Source organism: Homalodisca vitripennis, chromosome 1 (assembly GCF_021130785.1).
Source record: "Homalodisca vitripennis isolate AUS2020 chromosome 1, UT_GWSS_2.1, whole genome shotgun sequence".
In the NCBI taxonomy this organism is placed as follows: Eukaryota; Metazoa; Arthropoda; class Insecta; order Hemiptera; family Cicadellidae; genus Homalodisca; species Homalodisca vitripennis.
Window position 1 is genome coordinate 86,957,847 of NC_060207.1, and position 17,303 is coordinate 86,975,149.

Here is a 17,303-nt window from a genome sequence, read left to right on the forward strand (position 1 = left end):
TATTAAATTTCTTAGAAAACTCCTATTTTTTTTAGTAGCAAGCAGTATGGTTTTAGAGCTGGTATGAATACCGAAAGCACCCTGTTGAAATTCATGACAAAACCAATTCATGGACTAAACTCCTATTTTTTTAGTAGCAAGCAGTATGGTTTTAGAGCTGGTATGAATACCGAAAGCACCCTGTCGAAATTCATGACAAAACCAATTCATGGACTAAATTAAAACAATAGTGTTTTTTGTCTTTTTATATATAAAAAAAACTGTCACTCATACACTGTCAATCATAGCACATTTTTTAGAACATTTATATGACTATAGAATAAGAGGAGTGGTGTATAAGTTATTTGTTAGACAGGAAACAATGTGTTATGGTTGGTTCAGTCTTATGAGAAAACAACGAATTATAAATAATACTTAATGTATGTAAAAAAATATTTTTCCAAATTATTTATTTTTGGATGAGGCCTTTCGAAACCAAAGGTTTCATCATCAGACGACTCTACAATTTGGGCATCCAGCATCCAAATGATGGCTTGCCTTGCTATCACTTGTGCCTTTCTGAGTGCACTCTTAAGAAGAAGAACATTCTCTGAATGTGACATATTGTTTAAAGGACCACCTTTTTTTAATAATCTTCCAGCTGAAATAAAACAGTTATAAATTTTTAAAGTTTGAACAGCCGCCATAATGAAACAAAATAGTGTACCAAGCTAGCCAATGAACTTTATTCAAAATATCAATTTTTGTGCCAAGCTTCAGCTTTTTTGGGACAGTTATCATTTCCACAAAGACAGTTATTTAAAATAGACACTTTTGAATAGGGGTTGATTTTGTGCCCTGCAGATCATTTTCAGTGAAGGTGTGCAGAGATTTTTAAAGTGCTACCATGAGGACAATTAATTGCAATAGGCTGAATTTATATTTTAAATCTACCTAAAAGTAAAGTATAGTACAGATAGCAGTACAAGGCAAAACAAAATGGAGATACTCAAGAAAAATATAACTCCTTTAAGAAAGCTATTTATTGTCAATTTGTAACAGAGTAATAATATATACAATGTTTATAGAGAAAAGTACTCAAAAAACAGTTTCACAAACATCATATGCTTTAGAATTGACCATTTTCATTATAGTTTTGAGTGTATTTCCGGGTCCACATTCGAATGTGTAGGGAAAGTGCTGTCCAACTGGCCTCTCATAGAGAACATGCATCAACTGTTCCCATTTGACAGGCTTCATTATCAGTTTAGGGAGCTTGTTCACAACATCTCCCTTATCTTTATAACATTTGCCATCCAGCCCCGAGTGTACAGCTATCACTGGGTCTTGCAGCGTAGACCTTGCCAGGTACTTGCGGAATGTGTATGCAGCCGGCTCCATCAGTTGTGTGTGGGGAGCCCCTTGCAGAGGCAGTCTTCTTACCCTTTCTAGATCAAGGTCCCTCCAGTTCTTCTCGATGAAATCCAAACACTAGAACAATTTATTTTTTGAATCATACTATAGGAAGTAACAATATTTATAAGCAAGTATAAGCATTAGTAGTAGGAGTAGTACAGTTATATTCAAATGCTATAGCAAATATTTTATATCTTTACTACAGTAAAAGTTCATAAAATTTCAAGTATTTTACGAACTATAGGTTACTAATTATAGGTAACACCAAAAACGAAAGACACAAATTGTTTGCAGGAAAAGAATTAATTACTTGCATGGTTCAGCTTTTATTACTATACACCTAGTAATATCAATCTAGTAAAGAACATCTCTTTTTGGTAATTGCATTCCTAGTTATCTGACTAGTAAACATAAACTCACTTATTTGTCATAATGTGAAATATAAAATTATTAATAAGACTGAAGAACCATTAAAAACATTAGTATATAAGGCTATTACAAGGAAAATATTTCTTTTATGTTTACATCCAATGCATCAAAACTTTATGAGATTGACATGAAATATCAGAGTTTTACTTCATCAGCTTGATACTGCATTGATACAAATGTACAAACGATTAAGATTACAGAGAATGTTACACCTGTTACTATCACATGTTTTTCTAGGACAATAAATAACTGTATTTATCCACAGATCTGCTGAGAAATTGTCATTGTGCAATCCACAAACAAATATTATGTTTAAGTGTTATGTTTGTGAGTAAAACTATTCATATTGATAGATATATCACTTAATTCATAAACTACATGCATTCCACTTTCTTAAGTATCCCCTCAAAAACAAACAATATAAAGACATCTCATGGTGCTCACATTTCTTTCCTAACACTTACAAGAATGAAACAAATATATATTTTTATTGTAAAATATTGAAATAAAATTAAAACTTTTTCTTTATGTTAGCAAAACATCACTCGTCGGAGGGGGGTGGAATTTCCTTTACTATCTGTTTGTCTTTCTCTGTCTATTTCTCTGTGTCTTGTGCAGGATATCTGTTCACAAGATTTGACTTGAGACAGTGAAGCCTTACTGTTTGCAGGATATCCTGAGAGATATCCGTCTTAGCACAGAAGTTTTGTGTTAAAAGTCAAAATTTATAATAAAAACTATCTATTTTTAAAGCTTTATTACAACATAAAATGATTACCAAAGCTAAATTTGCTCCCACTTTACATTTTAGATTTTATTATTATTCCTATTTGGCAATGTTTAGGCAAGAAATTTCATAAACTTACATATAGTTTTACATATTGACAGCAGAATATACCTTACTGCACAGAATAGTAGGGAGTAGTTGGTCTCACTCATTATAGAGCAGCAGAGGTGTTAACTACATGTATTACAGCTTGACAGTTATTGTACAGTAGTTTTACTCATTGACTGCAACATATACCTTACTGCACAGAATAATAGGGAGTAGTTGGTCTCACTCATTATAGAGCAGCAGAGGTGTTAACTACATGTATTACAGCTTGACAGTTATTGTACAGTAGTTTTACTCATTGACTGCAACATATACCTTACTGCACAGAATAGTAGGGAGTAGTTGGTCTCACTCATTATAGAGCAGCAGAGGTGTTAACTACATGTATTACAGCTCGGCAGTTATTGTACAGTAGTTTTACATATTGACAGCAGAATATACCTTACTGCACAGAATAGTAGGGAGTAGTTGGTCTTACTCATTATAGAGCAGCAGAGGTGTTAACTACATGTATTATACCTCTGCAGTTATTGTACAGTAGTTTTACATATTGACAGCAGAATATACCTTACTGCACAGAATAGTAGGGAATAGTTGGTCTTACTCATTATAGAGCAGCAGAGGTGTTAACTACATGTATTACAGCTCGGCAGTTATTGTACAGTAGTTTTACATATTGACAGCAGAATATACCTTACTGCACAGAATAGTAGGGAATAGTTGGTCTTACTCATTATAGAGCAGCAGAGGTGTTAACTACATGTATTATAGCTCTGCAGTTATTGTACAGTAGTTTTACATATTGACAGCAGAATATACCTTACTGCACAGAATAGTAGGGAATAGTTGGTCTTACTCATTATAGAGCAGCAGAGGTGTTAACTACATGTATTATAGCTCTGCAGTTATTGTACAGTAGTTTTACATATTGACAGCAGAATATACCTTACTGCACAGAATAGTAGGGAATAGTTGGTCTTACTCATTATAGAGCAGCAGAGGTGTTAACTACATGTATTACAGCTCGGCAGTTATTGTACAGTAGTTTTACTCATTGACTGCAACATATACCTTACTGCACAGAATGGTAGGGAGTAGTTGGTCTCACTCATTATAGAGCAGCAGAGGTGTTAACTACATGTATTACAGCTCGGCAGTTAGTTATTGTACAGTAGTTTCACATATTGACAGCAGAATATACCTTACTGCACAGAATAGTAGGGAGTAGTTGGTCTCACTCATTATAGAGCAGCAGAGGTGTTAACTACATGTATTACAGCTTGACAGTTATTGTACAGTAGTTTTACTCATTGACTGCAACATATACCTTACTGCACAGAATAATAGGGAGTAGTTGGTCTCACTCATTATAGAGCAGCAGAGGTGTTAACCACATGTATTACAGCTCGGCAGTTATTGTACAGTAGTTTTACATGTTGACCAGCTGATGCCTCACTGCACAGAATAGTAGGGAGTAGTTGGTCTTACTCATTATAGAGCAGCAGAGGTGTTAACTACATGTATTATAGCTCTGCAGTTATTGTACAGTAGTTTTACATATTGACAGCAGAATATACCTTACTGCACAGAATAGTAGGGAATAGTTGGTCTTACTCATTATAGAGCAGCAGAGGTGTTAACTACATGTATTATAGCTCTGCAGTTATTGTACAGTAGTTTTACATATTGACAGCAGAATATACCTTACTGAACAGAATAGTAGGGAATAGTTGGTCTTACTCATTATAGAGCAGCAGAGGTGTTAACTACATGTATTATAGCTCTGCAGTTATTGTACAGTAGTTTTACATATTGACAGCAGAATATACCTTACTGCACAGAATAGTAGGGAATAGATGGTCTTACTCATTGTAGAGCAGCAGAGGTGTTATCTACATGTATTACAGCTCGGCAGTTAGTTATTGTACAGTAGTTTTACATATTGACAGCAGAATATACCTTACTGCACAGAATAGTAGGGAGTAGTTGGTCTCACTCATTATAGAGCAGCAGAGGTGTTAACTACATGTATTACAGCTCGGCAGTTAGTTATTGTACAGTAGTTTTACATATTGACAGCAGAATATACCTTACTGCACAGAATAGTAGGGAATAGTTGGTCTTACTCATTGTAGAGCAGCAGAGGTGTTAACTACATGTATTACAGCTCGGCAGTTAGTTATTGTACAGTAGTTTTACATATTGACAGCAGAATATACCTTACTGCACAGAATAGTAGGGAGTAGTTGGTCTCACTCATTATAGAGCAGCAGAGGTGTTAACTACATGTATTACAGCTCGGCAGTTAGTTATTGTACAGTAGTTTTACATATTGACAGCAGAATATACCTTACTGCACAGAATAGTAGGGAGTAGTTGGTCTCACTCATTATAGAGCAGCAGAGGTGTTAACTACATGTATTACAGCTCGGCAGTTAGTTATTGTACAGTAGTTTTACATGTTGACCAGCTGATGCCTTACTGCACAGAATAGTAGGGAGTAGTTGGTCTTACTCATTATAGAGCAGCAGAGGTGTTAACTACATGTATTACAGCTCGGCAGTTAGTTATTGTACAGTAGTTTTACAAATTGACAGCAGAATATACCTTACTGCACAGAATAGTAGGGAGTAGTTGGTCTCACTCATTATAGAGCAGCAGAGGTGTTAACTACATGTATTACAGCTCGGCAGTTAGTTATTGTACAGTAGTTTTACATATTGACAGCAGAATATACCTTACTGCACAGAATAGTAGGGAGTATTTTGGTCTCACTCATTATAGAGCAGCAGAGGTGTTAACTACATGTATTACAGCTCGGCAGTTAGTTATTGTACAGTAGTTTTACATATTGACAGCAGAATATACCTTACTGCACAGAATAGTAGGGAATAGTTGGTCTCACTCATTATAGAGCAGCAGAGGTGTTAACTACATGTATTACAGCTCGGCAGTTAGTTATTGTACAGTAGTTTTACTCATTGACAGCAACATATACCTTACTGCACAGAATAGTAGGGAATAGTTGGTCTCACTCATTATAGAGCAGCAGAGGTGTTAACTACATTTATTACAGCTCGGCAGTTAGTTATTGTACAGTAGTTTTACATGTTGACCAGCTGATGCCTCACTGCACAGAATAGTATGGAGTAGTTGATCTCACTCAGTAAAGAAGTGCAGTGAAGGTGTTAAAATAATAAAAGTATATTGTTTTATAAATGTTAGTTTGTATCCTTTTTACATAATTTTTATGATGTAAAATTAAATATATAATAAATACAAATAATAAAACCTTATTGTAAAAAGCTTGTGAATTTTACATTTAATAATTTAATTTATTTTATTTTCTAATTGTTTTTGTACATTTAAGGTTAGGTAACCTAGTTTCTAATTATTTATTAGGTTAGTTATTTACCTGAAGAGAAGAGATCAGATTGCAGATCTCGAAACGTAGTGTTACTGATTTTTTGTTTCACTGAAAGATGGGGAATGTCTGGAAAAATCCTGTTTCCTTAACAGATGAGATTGAGTTTTATGATGGTTCACATCTCTCTATGGGATATGGCTCTGTATCTTTAAAACCTAACTGTGCACAAGATATCTCGAGAATGGATTGAGAAGGAAATAGATTTTTCCAGACATTTGCTATCACTCAGTGATATAATACAATCTATAACACTACGTTTCGAGATCTGCTATGTGATCTCTTTTTTCAGATAAATTACTAAACTAATGAATGACTACAAACTATGTTAAAGTAATAAAAATATACCAGAGCGTTGTGAAACGCATGAGGTCAGGAACCACAACAACCATGTTCAATGTCTATTCCATGCACACTAACTAAAACATGCACTGAATAAAAACTAAACAATAATTATTAAAACTGAATTACAGAATACAGATCACAATAGGTCTGCTCTCACCGGCTAACCAAATAGAAGAGTTCTATAAGGGCTGTCAACCTTAATGGTTAGAAAACATTTTTATGTTCCAAGAAATAATGTAAAACAGTCCTTAATTTTTTGCACCTTTTTTGCAATCCAAAACACTATTACAATTTTTCTTTCTGTAAAGACATTTGATTTTTTTATTTTGTTCAAAAATAAGATGCACACTCCTAAATGAATTAAATGTCCTAATTAGGTTTTTACATAGTCTAAGTAGTATGTTGTGTTTTAGTTAAGTAAGTTTTTCTTGTACTCTCATAGTGCTCTTTTACTTGTTGATTTTCTATTGTCAATATACTTGTTTGTGAGCGATTGCCTGTAGCTATTGTAAATAATTAAAACATTAATTACAAATAAAACAAGTTACAACATTTTCCGTGACTTAATCAAACACATTGCACATTTATGTGATGTTTGTAGAGCAATTTCTACTTGGACGATCTGAATCTATAAATGTTGTCTGTAATTATGCTACTGACATTGCCAAAGAGAAATCTGAGCTCACCTGAGTATGTCCTGCAAGTACCTTGCAGTGAGGAAACAAAAAGTGAGCAACTTCACAGACAGGTTTATTCACACCTTCACTTGCAGCATACTCCTTAGCCTTGGCCAGTACTTCATGAATTCTGGTGCTGTGTTTGTAGAGCACTGTAATCATGCCAGATTGTTCCATCTCGCTGGCTACCTGCATAGCCTCCCCTCTCAGTTGAGCCAGTCTCACAGCTATAACATTATTCATATCAGATATCAGAACTGTGAGATACCTGAACTGTATTTATGTAGAGAACAGACTGTAATCATGCAGGATTGCTGAAGTGCACAGTAAACCCAATTAATTGAGTCCAAAATGGTTTTGGTTGAAATTCTATTACTTTAGGTTTGATTTTCAGATTTTAAAGAAATTCATTAGTTTAAATATAGCCACTCTAAACCACTGTTTTATAAAAACCATTATAAAATCAGAGTATTGATTTTGTTTGTTTTATTTTTATTACAAATAAACAACTTGTTTAAGACTTTTTTTTCTTTGTAATGATTTTTATTACTAACTTAAAAATGGCAAGTTGGTGTTAATTTATATTAATTTAAAAATAAATATGTCTTTTAGCAAAATTATTTTACTTCTATTTTTGATTTTAACATCAGAAACACCTATAAATAGTTAAAGTGACTGTCTCACTGTCTCATCAGGGGCATAATTTTGTGCAATAAGATTTTTCTGACATAATCTCTACGTAAGAACTGAACAAAAGAGTTTTCTACCCATATTATAGCTATGGTAGGAAGGGTTGAACGATATAAATGCTCGTTTTGAGGTTCTTTGTCACCAACTTTCTTTGGATCTCTTCAGACTAACATGACTCCAGATTCCAGGTGTCAAGCCAGAGACAGTGTCAGATACCAGACGCTGCAATAAAAGGAAGGTGAACTGGGGCTAATTCAACATTCAAATTCCATTATTTGATAGGATACAGAAATGAAGTTAATACTGAATAGTGCTGATATCACGTGAAAAAATGAGGACTATTTGGTGGTCAGATGGTTTTGTCAAAGTATTTTATATTAGCTAGCAACAAAATAATATTATAAAAGTAGACCAATCTGCTAAAAAGATATTATCTATTATCCTAGGAGTGCACAACAAATACATATACAATAGACACTGTTAATGTGATCAATTAAATAAAGTGTGGAAAGTTTCAAAAATAAAATAAAAGCCATAAAAATTAAACTAGTAGTCAAACAGGTTGAGAATAATGCCTCCAGCGGTACTGGGGGAACCACAATATATAATTAGCTTTGATTATTGTTGGGTGTATTCATTGTATGGTAGTGAGGTACTTTTCCCTGCTTAAATCACATTAAATATTTTGGTACAGAAATAAACCAATCATAAATGCCCTTGACCAGAAGTACAGGCTTTGATGACGCCACTCCACACTTCTGGTGAAAAAAGAAAAACATCCCTCAAGTTAAGTACATCAATACAAGCTCAAATTACATATGTTAAATTTTAAATATTCAATTATTGGATCCGTTACAAATTATTAGAATGGAAATGGAAACAGAAATAAATTGCAACAAGTAAAACAAATACAGTGGAAATAGTTGTAATGAAGCTACTACTGGCAATGAGTTATTGACATTATCTGCATGTCTGGTGGCAACCTTAGCTAGTGTTACTTGACTGTACAACAATGCAAACATCCCACAATAATATAAACTTATATTGTATTGTCGTTTCATCAGTTAAAAACCATACATCTGTGTAATTAACAAGTACTCCTCTAGCTATTAAGTCATGGCGACAGATGGAAAACATCAACTGAAATCATATCCATCAGTTACACAGATTAAAATTCTAGAAGGTCTGATCACAAATGCATGAGGGATCTTAAAATATTATATATTCATGCAACAATCACGATCTGAACTGATATGGCCATAATATTATTGGGAACACTGACCATGCTGCCTTATCAGTAATAATGTTCTTTGTGACACATCTAGACTATAGTATTGCTCAAAATCTTATTCTCTCAAAAAAATACATAATAGGTATATGACAAATATTGAGGCTGAGATATAAAGACAGAGTTAACTTTAGTCTAAATATATTATGGAATAAAAGTTGACCATTTAACACATAACTTACAATAAATCAAAAGTTAACTGTTCTCAATAGAACTACAACTGTCAATATATTGAATCATTTAAAAGTTTGCCGCCAAATGGTAAAAATAATAAAAAAATATTTTATGATTTAGAATTATTTATATGTAACTGAAACTTAAAGGTCTACTAATTTTATTCTGTTACATACATCGTATGTAAGCCAAATAGCAATATTCCAAATTACAAAAATATATAGCCTATAGGCTAATTCTAGCATTCAACTGTGTACTTTTTTATAAATTTAACTGCTAAAAACTGAAAACTCCACTCATTGACAAGCCTACTACAATTCATATAGAATAACTGAACATTTATTTGTTATTCATAAATTAATAGCAAATAAATGAGGATAGATAATCAAACTTTATTGCATTCATTATGTATAAAATAAATCATAACAGTTAATAAGAAAATACAAAATGATGGAGAGGCTAATCCAATCTCATTTCTTTGCAGTTTTAGATAATATTATCGAAAGATAGACTTTAATACGCATCTACATTCATTATTCAACTATTTTTATGGAGTAGAATGATTGTTTTTATCCGAATAAATAATTTCATATTACAAGGGGAGATTCCTTTTCTCCATATTACAAAAGCAATTGCTCCCTGCTTTTTTGGCAAGCGGGTAGGGTACGATAAGCGGACCCAGTCTTTTATCTTGAAATTGGCAAACGATATTACTTAATCATAACCATCGATATGACCAATCGATACTGATTAATTATTTTGAACAATTAACTTAATCTAAACCAACAGCTGTAAACACTCAAATAATACACGTAATCGTATTATTATTATATATACAATTACGTGTATACATAACAATAAAAATTATTAATAATAATATATAATTACGTGTGTATAATTATAAACAATTCAATACTTATGATATAAACCATATGATTTGTGGCTCAAAATTATTTATGAGTTTTCCTGTTTGATTGATCTTGATCTGGTTCGTTTATTATTTATGAGTTTTCCTATATTCCTATATACTCATATTTTAATTTAAAACATATGATTGTTATTTAGGACTATAAATACTTTTATATCAGTTGATGGTCTAGGATTCGAGATGCGAATATTAAGTATCGATGATTATATTCTTCGATATAAAAACCGGGTCCACTTATCGTACCCTACCCGGGCAAGCTCTAATTACAACGTTTTTATGATAAATAGGTCTAGGCTTTAATTGGTTTAGTTATTTTGTATTATTGTTAAATTTATGTTATTAAAAATTCTTGTTGTTAATTTATAATTTTTGTTGTACACGATTATATAATACTAAAGTTGTATAATATATAGAATGGTTCGGTAATAACAAATGTACGAGTTTAGGCCATTGTTAAAGTCTCCTTTTATTGGTTCAATAAAAATCAGCCCTTGGCATTCTAAGAAAGTATAATACTGTAGACAAATTCAACTTACCTCTTTCAAAAGACAAAACACCAGCAAAAGTCAATGCTGTTAATTCTCCTATACCAAATCCAGCTGTAGCAATACAATTATTTACACTATGTGGACGCTCTTCTTTTAATCTTTCTAGTGCTGCAAATGAACATATCATAACTGCCACTTGAGCATACTTTGTTTCATTTAATTTTGCTTTTGGACCTTTCATGCAAAGTGATAAAATGTCATATTTTAAGATATCATTTGCTACTCCAAAAATGTCTTTCACACCCGGGAACTTCAAAAGACTTTCACCCATTCCAACATATTGACTACCTTCACCAGGAAAAAGTAAAATAGAAGTTTCTCTGGGATCAACTCTTGGTCTTAGTGCATGTTTTGATTGTAGACGTGGATTAAGATAGGATGATGTTGACCATTCATTATTTTCAATTTCGTTTTCATACACTGTTGCATTATCTAACAACTCCTTTACTTGAGATTCCTGTAAGTTCTTCCTATGTTTAGAGCTAAAAAATCTAATTTGTGTGGTTTTTGTTACTACCTAAAAGCTTCCTAACAATGGGGAAACTTTTACACATTTTAAAGGGACAACTAAAATTCGACACAGATGACCCCCCCCCCCCCCCACCCCCCCCCCCCCCCACCCCCCCCCCCCCCCACCCCCCCCCCCCCCCACCCCCCCCCCCCCCCACCCCCCCCCCCCCCCACCCCAAAAACCCGATAGCGGGCGAACCGTTGGAGCTAGCTTCGATCTGACGAAAAATTCATGGTCAGGAATGAAGTGAACTACAAAAAAGGTCCAGTGACTTTTTGCTATATCTCCATCGGTTTGGCCGCAAAACGAGATTGGATTAAAATATTTAGAAATTTTCGCCCAAAAATTTACCTTTCGGGCTCGATAGCGGCTAAACGGTTGGTCGTAGCTCAAAACAAATTTTCAATGGGATTTAGTAAATTGCGTGATCTACAAAAAAGGTCCATGTAACTTTTTGCCCTACCCTCAATGGTTTTGGCCGCATAACGCGTTTTTAAAGTTTTGATTTGTTAAGTTTTACGTGAGATTTTGTTTTCTGGGTTTTATTACGGTAAAACTCCTAATTGTAGCACAGAATAAAAATTTTATTTTATTACTAATCAATGGGATCTACAAAAAAGGTCCAGTGACATTTTCCTCTATCTCCAATGGTTCTGCTAATAAATGTAAATATTTCCGTAATTTCTTTTTAATAACTTTGTTTCTTGAGTCGATAGCGACCAAACGGTTAGTTGTAGCTTAAATGTAAAAACTTTTATGACTAAAAATTGATGGGATCTACAAAAAAGGTAATGTAACTATTTGTTGTATGTCCTTTAATAAGCCAGGAAAACGCTATAAATAGCTAAATATTTGTCGTAGATTGGCAATTTTTGGAGTTTTTAAATTATTATGTGACTAATATTTGTGTAATTCTTCCTGATTCAGTTTGCACTTGCTTTGTTACGTTAAAGAGTGAATACAACTCCACATTATAAACTGGCTGAGCGTTAGCTAAGCGTCAATAGTAGATAGGGACAGAGGAATTTTTATTATGTTCACAGACACAATCGCCTCTAAAAATAGGCCCAAGTGTGTCATTAACCCCCGGTAATTTTAACCCCCCCGGGGATTTCCTGGTATGACCTGATAACCTCCTCAGTACATTAAAACCCCCTGATGTGTTAACCCCCCTGGTATACTTAAACCACCCCCCAGGGAATTTCTGGTATGACCACAATGTCCGAATTTTACAAATCACTAAATCTCTTAACCCCCCTTGGGAAGTTCCTGGTATGACAAGTCCCCTTGTAACATTAACCCCCCCCGGAATTTGTTCATATGACCAGACAATATCCTGACGAAATTAAACACCCTGATTTCTTAACCCCCTTTAACATTAATCTCCCCCTCCCGGGAATTTCCTGGCATGACAAGATAAATCTCTGAGCAAATTAAACCCCCTAAACAACATTAAAATAATGACTCGGGGTGGGGGTTTTGTTATACTTACACTAAACAATTCACAATAGCCCACCAGTGCAGTCCTTTCTCCACAGCTCCGTACTGGCTAAACCAGGCGTCGTAGCTAAAATCGGACACCAAGAATCGCAACATATAAATTAAATTTCCGACAAGAAAGGTCCAGTCACTTTTTCTCGTATCTCTAACGGTTAAGCCGCAAAACCCCCTCAAAGTCAAAAGTTTGGGTAAATTCCGGAAAATGAACCTATGGTATACATACGTCCTCTGACTTTGGTTAAAACCAAATTCTTCTAGTCTCCAAATTCCGCGAACACATAACTTAACTCTTCTACCACATCAATTGATTAATATTGTACACCACACATCTTTTGGCCGAGCGTTAGCGAAGCTTTAGGACCCGTAAGATTCTCGAGAACGGATACATAAAATTTAGAAACATCACGTCTGAATTTAACCAATCAACGAATTACGCTTATCCCCGAAATTAGCCAACACCCAAATGGGGCCTGGGGGCGTAGCCCCCAGCGAGCCGAAGGCGAGTCCCATATATATACAGCCGCATATGTAACTGACTGACTGACTCAACTGATAGGGTATACAAATTCTAACCCACTTCTAGAAGTGCTGGAAACACCAAATTTCGCACACACGTAGCTGGAATGTTCAAACCACCGGGAAAAGTCTGAAAACCGGAATTTTTTTAATTTTGAACCCCTCAAAAAAATTCGCGAACTGACCCCTTTTTGCCCTTGCAGACTTTTCTTTGAAGCCCGATAGCGGGCGAACCGTTGGAGCTAGCTTCGATCTGACGAAAAATTCATGGTCAGGAATGAAGTGAACTACAAAAAACGTCCAGTGACTTTTTGCTTTAACTCCATCGGTTCGGCCGCAAAACGCGATTACATTAAAATATTTTGAAATTTTCGCCTAAAAATTTACCTTTCGGGCTCGATAGCGGCTAAACGGTTGGTCCGTTAGCTCAAAACTAATTTTCAATGGGATTTAGTAAATCGCGTGATCTACAAAAAAGGTCAAGTAACTTATTGCCCTATCCCTAATTGGTTTTGGCCGCATTACGCGTTTATAAAAGTATCGATTTTTTAAGTTTAACGCAAGATTTTGTTTTCTGGGCTCTATTTCAGACAAAATCTTAGTTCTAGGCCAGATAAAAAATATGAATTTGAATACAAAATAATGCAATCTACACAAAAGGATCAGTTGACTTTTTACTCTATCTTCCATGGTTTAGCCGTAAAACGTGATTATATTTAAAAATTTCACTTAAAAACTTACTTTTCGTGCTCGATAGTGGCCGAACCGTTGGCCCTAGCTTAAATGTAAAATTTTTTGTAACTAGCAATTCATAGGATCTAAAAAAAAGATTCAGCAGCTTTCTATCGTTTATCTTTCCGTAAGCCTGATAAATGCTCTAAATGACAAATTCTTCGTAGTTACTTTTAGGTGTTTTAAATTTTTCTACTATAATTAGTGCGATTCATGCTGGTTCCAGATTGGACTTGTATTACTACGTTTAACGAGTGACTAAAACCCCTTTCCAACGTCGGGAGTTGGCTGAGCGTTAGTGAAGTTTCAATAGTAGATAGGGACAGAGTGTTTTTTATTATGTTCAAAGACACAACACCTTCTAAATAGCCACGTGTTGTCATTAATCCCTTGTAACATTAACCCCCCCCCCGGGAATTTATTCATATGACCAGAAAATATCCTGACTAAATTAAACCCCCTGATGTCTTAACCCCCTTTAACATTAATCTCCCCCCCCCGGGAATTTCCTGGCATGACAAGATAAACCTCTGAGCAAATTAAACCCCCTAAACAACTTAAAAATAATGACTCAGGGTTGGGTTTTTGTTATATTTACACTAAACAATTCACAATAGCCCACCAGTGCAGTCCTTTCTCCACAGCTCCGTACTGGCTAAACTCAGACGTCGTAGCTAAAATCGGACACCAGAATCGCAAGATAAAATTAAATTTCCGACAAGAAAGGTTCAGTCAATTTTTATCGTATCTCCAACGGTTAAGCCACAAAATGCCTTTGAACTCAAAACTTTGAATTAATCTGGAATCACCAAATCTCTTAACCCACCCCCCTGGGAAGTCCCTGGTATGACTAGATAACCCCCTGGAGTCTTTTCCCCCGGTAACGTTAACCCCCCCCCAGGGAATTTCCTGGCATGACCTCATGTCCGAATTTTACCAATCACCAAAAACTCTTAACCCCCCCCTGGGAAGTTCCTGGTATGACCAGATAACCCCCTGACGTCTAATCACCAGGTAACGTTAACCCCCTCCCCTGGGAATTTCCTTGCTTGACATCATGTCCGAATTTTACCTATCACCAAATCAATCTTATCCCCGAATTTAAGGCACTTACTTTGGGGGCCTGGGGGCGTAGCCCCCAGCGAGCCGAAGGCGAGTCCCATATATATACAGCCGCATATGTAACTGACTGACTCACTCACTGATAGGGTATACAAATTCTAACCCACTTCTAGAAGTGCTGGAAACACCGAATTTTGCACACACCTAGCTGGAGTCTTCAAACCACCGGGAAAAGTCTGAAAACCGAAATTTTTTAATTTTGAACCCCTCAAAAAAAATTCGCGAAGTGACCCCTTTTTGCCCTTGCGGGCTTTTCTTTAAAACCCGATAGCGGGCGAACCGTTGGAGCTAGCTTCGATCTGACGAAAAATTCATGGTCAGGAATGAAGTGAACTACAAAAAAGGTCCAGTGACTTTTTGCTATATCTCCATCGGTTTGGCCGCAAAACGAGATTGGATTAAAATATTTAGAAATTTTCGCCCAAAAATTTACCTTTCGGGCTCGATAGCGGCTAAACGGTTGGTCGTAGCTCAAAACAAATTTTCAATGGGATTTAGTAAATTGCGTGATCTACAAAAAAGGTCATGTAACTTTTTGCCCTACCCTCAATGGTTTGGCCGCATAACGCGTTTTTAAAGTTTTGATTTGTTAAGTTTTACGTGAGATTTTGTTTTCTGGGTTTTATTACGGTAAAACTCCTAATTGTAGCACAGAATAAAAATTTTATTTTATTACTAATCAATGGGATCTACAAAAAAAGGTCCAGTGACATTTTCCTCTATCTCCAATGGTTCTGCTAATAAATGTAAATATTTCGTAATTTCTTTTTAATAACTTTGTTTCTTGAGTCGATAGCGAACCAAACGGTTAGTTGTAGCTTAAATGTAAAAACTTTTATGACTAAAAATTGATGGGATCTACAAAAAAGGTAATGTAACTATTTGTTGTATGTCCTTTAAATAAGCCAGGAAAACGCTATAAAATAGCTAAATATTTGTCCGTAGATTGGCAATTTTTGGAGGTTTTTTAAATTATTATGTGACTAATATTTGTGTAATTCTTCCAGATTCAGTTTGCACTTGCACTTGCTTTGTTACGTTAAAGAGTGAATACAACTCCACATTATAAACTGGCTGAGCGTTAGCTAAGCGTCAATAGTAGATAGGGACAGAGGAATTTTTATTATGTTCACAGACACAATCGCCTCTAAAATAGGCCCAAGTGTGTCATTAACCCCCCCGGTAATTTTAAACCCCCCCCGGGGATTTCCTGGTATGACCTGATAAACCTCCTCAGTACATTAAACCCCCTGATGTGTTTAACCCCCCTGGTATACTTAAACCCCCCCCAGGGAATTTTCTGGTATGACCACATGTCCGAATTTTACAAATCACTAAATCTCTTAAAACCCCCCTTGGGAAGTTCCTGGTATGACAAGTCCCCCTTGGTAAACATTAACCCCCCCCCGGAATTTGTTTCATATGACCAGACAAATATCCTGACGAAATTAAACACCCTGATTTCTTAACCCCCTTTAACATTAATCTCCCCCTCCCGGGAATTCCTGGCATGACAAGATAAATCTCTGAGCAAATTAAACCCCCTAAACAACACATTAAAATAATGACTCGGGGTGGGGGTTTTGTTATACTTACACTAAACAATTCACAATAGCCCACCAGTGCAGTCCTTTCTCCACAGCTCCGTACTGGCTAAAACCAGGCGTCGTAGCTAAAATCGGACACCAGAATCGCAACATAAAATTAAATTTCCGACAAGAAAGGTCCAGTCACTTTTTCTCGTATCTCTAACGGTTAAGCCGCAAAACCCCCTCAAAGTCAAAAGTTTGGGTAAATCCGGAAAATGAACCTATGGTATACATACGTCCTCTGACTTTGGTTAAAACCAAATTCTTCTAGTCTCCAAATTCCGCGAACACATAACTTAACTCTTCTACCACATCAATTGATTAATATTGTACACCACACATCTTTTGGGCCGAGCGTTAGCGAAGCTTTAGGACCCGTAAGATTCTCGAGAACGGATACATAAAAATTTAGAAACATCACGTCTGAAATTTAACCAATCAACGAAATTACGCTTATCCCCGAAATTAGCCAACACCCAAATGGGGGCCTGGGGGCGTAGCCCCCAGCGAGCCGAAGGCGAGTCTAATATACTATACAGCCGCATGTGAAACCACTCACTCACTGATAATGTATACAAATTCTAACCTACTTCTAGAAAT

The 17,303-nt window shown here is 35.5% G+C and overlaps 1 protein-coding gene across 1 annotated transcript in view; it reads right to left on the reverse strand.

Annotated features, from left to right (window-relative positions):
* Positions 1-1,004: 1,004 nt before the first annotated feature.
* Positions 1,005-17,303, reverse strand: part of LOC124368765 (probable malonyl-CoA-acyl carrier protein transacylase, mitochondrial) — a 71,668-nt gene continuing 55,369 nt past the window's right edge. The window contains exons 2-4 of the mRNA XM_046826158.1: positions 10,722-11,250; positions 7,115-7,332; positions 1,005-1,470 (exon numbers count right to left, since the gene is read on the reverse strand). Coding sequence (XP_046682114.1) covers positions 1,078-1,470; positions 7,115-7,332; positions 10,722-11,250 — 1,140 coding nt within the window. The 3' untranslated portion in view covers positions 1,005-1,077. The remainder of the gene's footprint in view (positions 1,471-7,114; positions 7,333-10,721; positions 11,251-17,303) is intronic.